The 10984-nt window shown below is 33.9% G+C and overlaps 1 protein-coding gene across 1 annotated transcript; it reads left to right on the top strand.

Moving 5' to 3' along the window:
• Positions 1 to 359: 359 nt before the first annotated feature.
• LOC141720960 (phosphoglycerate kinase, cytosolic) lies at positions 360 to 4158 on the top strand. The gene is made up of 7 exons (XM_074523677.1): positions 360 to 486; positions 572 to 769; positions 2333 to 2410; positions 2526 to 2786; positions 2943 to 3260; positions 3443 to 3601; positions 3722 to 4158. Exons 2-7 carry the CDS (start codon positions 575 to 577, stop codon positions 3914 to 3916), a joined length of 1206 nt encoding a protein of 401 aa, XP_074379778.1. The 5' UTR covers positions 360 to 486; positions 572 to 574; the 3' UTR covers positions 3917 to 4158.
• Positions 4159 to 10984: the final 6826 nt, after the last annotated feature.

Below are 10984 nucleotides of genomic sequence, written 5' to 3'. Positions count from 1 at the left end.
TTTGGTTCACCAAAATATTGATAAAACAATTCATTACAATTCATCAAAATATGTATAGAATTTAAAAGTTAATATTTAAGTCTGTGTGAAATTTGAATAGTCTATGTATTTACAAAATTCTTTAAAGTACATGAATCATTATCAATCTATTAAAATCTCAAATGAATTTATTCCTCTCTATTAGTGAGTAGTATAGATTTGCATTTAATTTTTTTAAAATAAAATTAACATAAAATAAAAATAATTATATACAAAAGAACCGAGCCACTCAGCATCGTGAAGCCCAGTAAAAAATATATTCACGTGAAGTCACGAGACATTTCCAAATTTGGATGTAACCTAAATTACACCGTCACTACGCATCCTGCTCACTCTAGCTCAACACCCTTAACTTACGCATCACCCCACCTCCTCCACCTTTATATAAAAACCCATCTCGTCTCTCTCGATCTTTCCCAACTCATCTTCTCTCTCTACAACATCATCGTAAGCTCCATCACTAACTCTTCAATACAATACTTACAGGTTTATTTATACATAATATTCATCTAATTGATTGTTTGATTTGCAGAAAATGGCGACAAAGAAGAGCGTAGGATCACTAAAAGAGGCTGATCTAAAAGGAAAGAAAGTGTTCGTAAGAGTAGATCTGAATGTTCCGTTGGATGATAATTTGAAAATCACCGATGATACTCGGGTTCGAGCCGCTGTGCCTACTATTAAGTATCTCAAAGATCATGGCGCTAAAGTCATTTTATCTTCTCACTTGGTATTCTTTTATATTTCTTCTTTCTTTTTACCTTTATTAATGTATTTTATGATGTTTTTAGATGTGTAATTGTTTAATTCTGTATATGATGCTCTGTATATATGTACTTCGCGATCTATTATTTTTTATGTCTATATTGATTAGAGAGGAGATGAGTAGATGTGATTCGAGAATCTTCGGGTTAGTTAACGGATATTATTTTGATTTTCAACTATATATGATAAATTGGTAGGTAATTAGGTGTTTGATAAACTGATATACAAGTAGAGAGGAGATGATTTATATTTAATTTACCGAGCTATGTTGAACAGATAACTTATGTTGAGGCCTCAAATGAATAAGAGTTGTTCCTGAATGACTTGATACACTAGCTGTATTAATTCGGTTTAGTCAGCTGTTATGATTTTTATTTTCAACGCTATATATGAAAATTATTCTGCATATTGTGATAGTTTCCTTTAAGTTACCTGGTACTATATTACTATAATTATTATTTTTGTTATTTTTATGACAGGCTGAATTTGCCCTATGGCTAAAGTGTTGAAAATTTAATTCTATTGTTTTGGAAGTAAATAGAACGCATATACTGAAGTGTTGTTGGATCCTGTTTTAGCTAGGGTAAGTAGTTTGACAATTGGTACTTGCGTTTTTGAAACGAAGTATTAAACAGAAGCACAAATCTAGTCCCATCTAATTGAAATCTTTTAAATTTTCAGTCAGTGCTTCAAGTTATGTAATTTGTTATGTGGTTTTTCTATTCCATTTGCCCATAATATTTGTTAACTTTTTTTTTTTAAGTAATTAAATCTCATTTCTGATTTCCCTCTTTTTTCATTCTCTTTTTATATATATTATTAGTTATACATTGTGATGAGTGTTATAAATTTGTACTATATTCACACCCACCCACATTAAGGTTTTCATTCGTCTTCGATTAATTGCATTGCTGCTTGTGCACCTTGTACTTAAGCTCAGGGTTTTTTGCCTTCACTAACTTTGGTTGTGGTGACTCGTGTATTTGTATCTCTTTATAGCAGTAGCCAGTAGACTTGTAACTCTAGACCCAACTGTGTATTAACTAGTTAAGGGTCATTTCAGGATAACACAAAAGACTCTTCCATTTGACAGCTTGCACGTAAATCTAGTAAACTTTTACACTAACTTTAATAAACTAACAATATAATATATTTCTTAATTGATTAAGGACACGTGTAAGTCAGTGTTGCAGGAAGTGGTTCGGGTACATGAAGCCGTCCCTGGCCAGTTTTGTTATTGTGCTCCAATGCACAATAAGTATGACGTTTCATTTTACTATGTCCCAATGTCTCAACCGACCCTGCACTGCAGATGCTTTGAGTATTACTTTAGCTGTTTGTTTGGTGCTCAGTCATAATTTAAAAGCAGGGAAGGCCGGAAGGGAACTAGATTTCACTTCCAATATGATTGGGATCTCTTGTTTGATGTGATTTGTTTAGAGAATGTTTAGCCAATTATGATTTGTTTTATGTTGACGTAAAACTTGTGTCATTCAGTCTGAAACTCAGTTTGATTATCAATTTTCAGGGGCGTCCAAAAGGTGTCACTCCGAAGTACAGCTTGAAGCCTCTTGTCCCAAGACTGTCTGAACTCCTAGGAGATGAGGTATGAGTTAACATTTATTTTATCATAATTTTTTCATGTGTGATACATATATCTAAAATCGAGACTGGCGTATAGAGCTGGTTAAAGTTCATTCCTTGCTCGCGTGCGTGTACAGGTCAAGATGGCAAATGACTGTATTGGTGAGGAAGTTGAGAAACTGGTCGCTGAAATACCAGAAGGGGGTGTTCTTCTCCTTGAGAATGTAAGGTTCTACAAGGAAGAGGAGAAAAATGACCCTGAATTTGCTAAGAAGCTAGCATCTCTTGCAGATTTATATGTTAATGATGCATTTGGCACTGCCCATCGAGCACATGCTTCCACAGAGGGTGTGGCAAAATATTTGAAGCCTGCTGTTGCTGGTTTCCTGATGCAGAAGGTTTGTGATATGTAGCTCAAATGCTAATCTACTTCAGGACATTTTTTATTGCAGACTTTCAAGAGAATTATTAGCTGAGAATTAATGCCATAGCTTTAACTGAGAATTAAATTTTGCTTAATAGTGCATTATCGTATTGTTGCTCTCTTTTATCAGGAGCTTGACTTTCTAGTTGGTGCTGTTTCGAACCCCACGAAGCCATTTGCTGCAATTGTTGGTGGTTCAAAGGTGTCAAGTAAGATTGGTGTGATCGAGTCGCTGTTGGAAAAGGTCAACATCCTTATACTGGGTGGAGGGATGATTTTCACTTTTTACAAAGCCCAAGGGCTGGCAGTTGGATCTTCACTTGTGGAGGAAGACAAGCTTGATCTTGCAACCTCGCTAATGGAGAAAGCAAAGTCTAAAGGGGTAGCACTTATGCTCCCCTCTGATGTAGTTATTGCGGATAAGTTTGCTGCTGATGCCAACAGTAAGGTAAGCTCTTTTGCCGTTACATGCTTCTGATTGGTTCTTTGAGATGAAGTAATTGCTGCATTTTTTCACTTTTCAATGCAAGTGGGCTCCCTGTTTGGCCAAAACCATCAATCATAATGGATACCAATTGAATTGATTATGATTCTATGTGAATTACTCAGTTTTTTTTTGTGATTTTGCAGACTGTTCCATCAACTGGTATTCCTGATGGCTGGATGGGTTTGGATATTGGACCTGATTCTATAAAAACATTTAGTGAAGCATTGGATACTTCAAAAACTATCATCTGGAATGGACCTATGGGTGTGTTTGAGATGGAAAAGTTTGCAGCGGGAACTGATGTATGTTTTTTCTAATCTTTCTAGTAGACTGATACCATTTCAATGTCTTAGTACTTCTTGAACTTAATTTTTTTTCTCCGCTTACTTCTGGAACTTATTGCTTGTACTGTTCCTTATCAGGCAATTGCAAAGAAATTGGCAGACCTTAGCGCAAAAGGAGTTACAACAATCATCGGAGGAGGTGATTCTGTAGCAGCCGTGGAGAAAGTTGGGCTCGCAGACAAGATGAGTCACATCTCAACTGGAGGCGGTGCTAGTTTGGAACTTCTAGAGGGGAAAGTGCTACCCGGAGTTCTTGCCCTCAATGATGCTTGAGTTTAGGGTTGTCATAGTTGTCTTCCCTGCATCTTTTTTGCTGTCAAATTGACTGGGCTCGACCAGTAGGATTGTGAACCAAAATTGAGCTAGTTTACTAGTTTAATTAAATAAAACAGAAGTTTCTGTTAGCTCAGGAATTGCCTGAGCACATTTGGTTTTGACATAATATTTTGCCTTCAGAGAATGTAAACTGAATGATAAGATGAATTGTTCCTGGCTTCGTGGCAAGTTGTATTATATTTTGGAGCTTGCTCAAAATTTTATTTAGATAATTAAATAGAAAAAAACTTATATATATAATTCTAACAGTTTGGGACGATAAAGCTTATACTTAAATAATGCTGTACCCTTGCCATTTCCAAAATTTTATTGTAAACGGTCATTATAATATAGGTGGTGCCGCCTTAATGGCAAATTTGCTAACATAAGATTTAAGCTTCTGTATGCATGTACGTGAATTATGAAACGATGTAAATATAACAGCATCAGTGGCTTGTGTGGTTGTGGGGGTTAAGACGAAGTGCAGAACATAGTGAAAAGTGAACATCAATTTATTTGTGCTATGTAAAGATTGGAGAGGTATTGGGCTTTTTTGTAAAACGAGACACTATATTTTGTGGTTAACGAATCTTGTTAGCTGTGAAATTCTTTAAGAAAATTAAAACAGTATCTATTTTTCTTGCCAAATTTAAAGCATATCTATCGATCAATACTAAACTATAATAAACTATAATAGCTAAACATAATTGGTAGTTTGGTTTATCCATGATTTTGGTTATCTTTTTTCAAAATAATATAATATTATATAAATAATATTAATATATTAATAGTATAGCTAAAACCCACGCCACTTCCTCGGCAGAAATTGAAATTAGAGAGGTCACGACTCTACCAAACTCTCTCCAATTCATTTTACACAAACTCTCTTCACAGCATTCCATACACACCACTCGGGTAAGGTTGATTTGTGCGATTTGGTCAAATTTTAAGGCCAATTCATAATTCATGTTATGTAATTAGTACTAATGTAATGTGATATGTGTGTATTGTGTTTGATTAAATTCCTTTTATAATGTGGTATGTGCGTAAATAGGACTTCAAATCTATTATACCTTTTGCACAGAGGGTATGATAATTAGATTCATGAAAATTGTTTTTTGGTTTATTTCTGCATCCCCGCATATTGAGATTAATTCATCTTTTGCTTGAAATGTTAACCACTATAATCAGTAGCCATGAGGAACTAGTAGTAGGTTGTTCCAAACTAGACTTTATTGCTGGTGAAAATTATACATTTGTCCGATTCCCCAAAAGCAAGCAATCAAATATAAGCAATATTCTCTAATTGTAAAGCCACTTATATATAAAAAATAAAATTAACATGGTACATGACTTGAAACTGCGTCATTCAAGAGAAGACATAAATAAAAATTGTGTCTCAATTGCTATTATTTCTTGATTCATAAAAGAGTCAAGATTCAAAAGCTTATACTACAAAATGACAATAAATTTTGTAGGATTAATTCATGTTGTGCCACTGGTTTATACTAAAAACTCACAGTTAGTTCTGTTATAGTTAATTTGCACTTACCATCTATCATTTTTTTAATCACTACTTTAATAATCAAAGTAAACTGATTTGATTAAGATATAAATGTAATTAGGAATACGTTAGTTTAGTTTTCCAAGAATCGTGCCAATAATCACTCAAACGAGTTGCCACATAGTATTAAACTTGAAGTTTATGGTCCGCGAAAGCTGTGTGGTCTCAATCTTCTTAATCTATGTCCCTTGACCAACTCTTATCCTTAAGGTTGTGTTTGGGTGAGGTGAATGAAATGGAATGGAATAGAATGAGATTTTAAGTGGAAAATGATTAAATTTTCTAAAATTTCCATTTTTCACCCATTCCATTCCTAACCACCTACATTATAATTAAACATCCCCAATTTGAGATAGAATGCTCCATTTCTTATTAACCCCATTTTCTTCACAATTCTTATCATAAAAATTTTATCCATCTAATTATTTTTTTCAAATCTTCCCTCCAACTCTCATTTAATTCCTTTAATTACATTCATTCCATTCCATTCACCCCAACCAAACACAACCTAAGGCTTTAGCAAAATAGAATTAAAATAACTCAGACAAGAGTTACGACCAGTATAAACTTGAAGTTAAACTATAATAATTGGAATATGAACAATTTGGTCCAACCATTATCCCTGTTTTAATTATTATAAAAATAATATTATAAGAACTTTCTCAAGTCAATTATTTGAAGTGGCATCAGTTAAAACGTAGAAGTGACCCATCTTTAGTGTCTGCCTTGATAGTATATGTGGGAAAACAATTATCTAACCACATTGCATCAGGTTAATAACTTTGTACTACTAAGTCAGGTTATGCTTGGTTGTAGTTACTGTAACTCGAAGTTTATTGTCTTCTATAAGTAGAAAATTCTGAAACAATTTTTACAGTGTTAATTTTACATTATATCTTATGCATTATTACTCATGCCTTTTTCACTAAATTTCCTCTTCATTGGATAAATATTCATTCTTATAGACTTTACAGTTTCCATATTCAAGGAGCTTCGTGAAGCCAAGAAGAAAATGCTGCTCTACGGATGCAACAGTTTGTCGGGAAGAGAAAAATGATTTGTTGGATTATCTTAGATCATTACAGCCACAAAAGGTTTATATTGCACTTAATCCTAACATTTATAAAATGAATGTTTAAGTTTTTTTGGACTTCCGATTGTTTAAGCAAGTAAAGTCATATTCAATGTATGTGTGTAGTCTGTTCACTATTTAAAGAGTTGATGCTCGGGTTTTATACATCACAAATTTTAATCAAATTGCGTATTTATTAATTTATACTTTTTGCTAATATAAATAATTTCAGAACTCATGTTCTCCCTATAATTTAAATGCGAGTATGTTAAATTCATAAGAGAGTACTAAGAAACCATACAAGTAATTCTACTTTTTTTACTTGAAGGGCGTTCCTGAGCTGCCTGAGGAGTTGCTTGGAGCAGCAGTCGCTCCGACACCCTCTGTCGAGCCCATTGCTGCTGCCAAGGCCCGTGAGGTTGGTTCCCCCATTTTTAATTATAATTAATAAGGAGTAAATGGTGGTGATTAGTTCAGAAGGATTGAGATATGTTTCTTTATTAATAATATAATAGATTTATATTTTCTTATTAAGTTTTTTAGTAGGGTCACATATATTAAAGATATAAAAAGTAATGGACGGTTATATCATCTTTTTTGTTGTCATCAATAGAATCCTCAACAGGATAATGACAAATCTTATTTTATCTTTTTCGCAAATAATTAGATATATTGTCAGTTGGATCATGAAATATAAAATTAGTAATAATAATCTAAATATATCAATAATAACAAGATTCTCAATCAATTGGTTGAATTTGAATATTATTATATTAATACTAAAAAACAACTAAAATGAAAACTTGAAAATCGAGGATAAATTTGGCGATAGGGATAATAATAACAATTATTGCTTGGTTATTTTTTCTGTAGTATCTTTATTTATATTTTAATATACATGTGTCACACGTCAGGATCAACATCAACAAACTTAGCATTTCAGATTCTCTAATGATTGCATCACCATGGAAAGATGGGATCAACTCAATCAATTATCCCACCAAACTGGGTAAATTTTTTCTTTTGTGTTCTTTAATGATAATGATAAATAATACGAGTGACTGACTTAATTATTATTGCAGGGCGAAAGTGACATTCAGTTTGCATGCTCTTCGAGGAAGGAAATTAGAGAAGAACAACACTCTTTCGATAAGGTACATATATCTCTTTATCGTGAAATCTATTAGCAGCCTCAAAAATTAGGTAAGGTGGAAATGACTTAATGTTAGACTTAGCCAGATCAAAAATTACAGTTACTGCTTGAGCTCTGGCCTTATCATTAAAATTTAATAGTCTCTCTTCGACATCAACTGCTCAGTTTATAAGACAATATAGGTATAAAGTAAATTTGAAATTGCAAAAAGACAACCTAACAAATTATGTATTGCTTACTCTGATTCTTTCACTGGGATGAGTCATATCGAAAGATGTGGCGCTAAAAAACACGGATTCCAACTCAAAAAGATTAATCAGAAAATTTATTCAAAAACTTTACAAAAACATGACGAATTCCTAGGCAACAGGGTATCCAGGCAGAGCAAAAAGGCTTCCAGTTAAATTAAATGGCTTTTATTTGGACATCTACTTTGTCAGTATGCAGATACTTTATATTGATATGATATTTGATAGCTTAAACACCATCTAAAAGAATTCTAAGGTTCATAATTATATATTACTCCCTCCAAATGTTGGTGAATAAATGAAAATAACAAAAAAAATAAAATGGTGTACAAGCACCTCTTCCATATGTCTTAAAGTACGAGAAAAAAACAAAGAGGCCACGTAATAAAGGCGGAGGGAGTACGTATTTTAGTTTCAGTAGATCAATACAAAGTTTACTAATTAGTTATAAATTATTTATTTAACTATATGGGCAGAAAGAATTACAAACCAGTAATTCATAAGTTACGTTCGGGATGATAGCAAGCAACATTTGATGAACATATCAGAAAGTTCCAAAGATGATTTCTAGGTAAAATTCTCTAAGGTCTCCCAACAGCAGTTCTATCTGATATACAGGATGTAAAATCCCACAAACAGAATGTCGTAGTTCTTCACTTTAACTATGGATGGCAACAATAGCAAGCTTAAAAGCAGGAGATGCGGCATGAATAGAAAAGATAACATGAAAGTATGACAACCAGAATGTAAAAAAAAGGTTCCAGACTGTCATGTGGTGGTAGTGGTACAAGCAATAGAATACTTTCTCCTGAGGGAGCAATGCTTCAAACTCCAAAAACTGACCAGCTTCCGTATTTCAAACCACTCCTAAGACACATCATACAAAAAGAATGAGCGACCACAACAAAATGGCCAGTTAAATGCACAAAAAGACGACGGGCGTACAACTTTATCAGCTGGTAATTTCTTTTTCTCTTTATGAATAATTAATTTTTTGCATGTACATTATTTTCATGATATAATATCAATATATCCAGTTGACAAATGTAGAGTAAAGCTTCATATTTATTGTGTTATATAAGTTGATTTTATTAAGAAATGCATATAACAAGGAAGCACTTCATAGTACTTTTGTTTAGTTTATTAAACTTTATTTTGCGTTCCAAGCACACCCGTATGGTTTCAACTGCAATTGATTATTATTAGATTTTGTTTAAATCCTTGGATATGTTATAATTGCCTCATATCTGTCACATTTTCTTATTTTTTAATTATTGTTATCGTTCAGGTAGGAGAGGCTTGGGCATTATTGGTTTTTATGGGGAAAAAACTCATTCAATGCTCACGAAGTCAAATTATTTCGTGTGTTCGCGCAATCCTTTCTCGCATATATCATCCAGAGAATGTTCAAAGAATGCAACAAATATAATGGAAGACTTGAATCGGAAACGTAACGAGACAGTACAAAAAACAATTACAGGTAACACTATGCTATTTACCACTCCCTCCAGGACGGTTTTTGCTGCAGTTGAAGAAGAGAACATGACTCCGAAGACAATTCATATACCCTTTAAACCTTCAACACCGTCAATTCCAGTGCAAACAGGCATGACTCCAACTCCTCATTCAGTTGCTTATATTGCTACTACTCCCAATAAAAAGGTTCCTGGAGAGATTGAATTTTCTTTTGAGTAACGAAAAACAGGGTGGGTTTGTGCTTCCTGGAACTAGAGGTGGCCAAACGGGTGGTTCAACCCGCCCGAACTCGCCCCGACTCGTCTAGTAAACCGTTTTAATTCGACTCGTAATGGGGCGAGTCAAACTCGGCACTGAACAGGAACAGTAACGGTGTGAATACGGTTTCGTTATTTTCTAACCGTGAATCGGCACGGCACAGCTCGTTAAAGCGGCACGGCACGAGACTGAACCGGGACGCGAGAACAGACCGACACGTCAACCCGCCAACCCGCCTGAACTCGCGTAACCCGACCAACCCGTATGAACCGGCACGTGAATTAAATACTTTAACGAGCCTGTGCCAGTGTCATCTCTCTGAGTCTGTTACTCTATGTTTGTATTCATGTGTTGTGCCTGTGTGTCCTATTATGTCTGTGTCCTGCACCTCTGCACCTCTGCACCTCTGTAAATTCAACGTTCAAATTTATTCGAGTCACAGGCTTAACTCAACGGCTCTCATGCAGCTTTTAAATGGCTCTCTTCTCTCCTCTCAGGCTCTCACCCTTTAACGTCCATTTTCTTTTCTCTCCCCATAAATCACATTCAAACCATTTCACTCTTTCCACTGCACTTCTTACTCTCTACTCTATTCTCTATTCTTTACTTTCTCACTCACCAACTCACTGCCACTCTCTTCTCAAGTCTGTAGATTTTATTTAGTTTTGTAATTATTCTGGCAAAACATAAGTAATATTCTGGCGAGTTTCAATCTAATTCCGGCGAAAATTTTAAATTATGGAAGAAGGCAGAGGAACAGTTTCATCCCATGGTTAAACACAAGCAACGACCATGCGACCACCTCGACCTATGGAACCTGGTTAAATTTTGTTAATTTTTTGTATTTTATTATATTTGTTAAACTTAATTATTGTTTTTTATTTTCGTATAAAAACCTTACCGTAAGATTTGTTGATTTTTTGTATTTTTATTATATTTTTCAAAATTAATTATGTTTGCATATGTAAATGTCCTTTTTGTTCTAATTGTGTTTGATTATTACATGTTTTAAAAAAATTTGTTTTTAATTTTCATATAAAAGGGTTATTGTTTTATTTTGAATAATATGTGTTCAAATGCAGCAGTAGATTAAATCCGAATTAATTTTTTATATTCGAATTTTGCAGGTAGTGTTTCTAGTGCAAGACATTCATCACATGTTTGGAATTATTTTTCGAGAGAACCAATGACGGAAGAACCGAATAAATTTAAAGTGTTTTGTTTACTTTGTATTCAAAATGGTCGAAATCCACCC

The sequence above is a fragment of the Apium graveolens genome, chromosome 4 (genome assembly GCF_009905375.1).
Source record: "Apium graveolens cultivar Ventura chromosome 4, ASM990537v1, whole genome shotgun sequence".
NCBI lineage: Eukaryota > Viridiplantae > Streptophyta > Magnoliopsida > Apiales > Apiaceae > Apium > Apium graveolens.
Note: the sequence above shows the minus strand (reverse complement) of the source record. Positions and strands in the feature narration are given on the sequence as shown.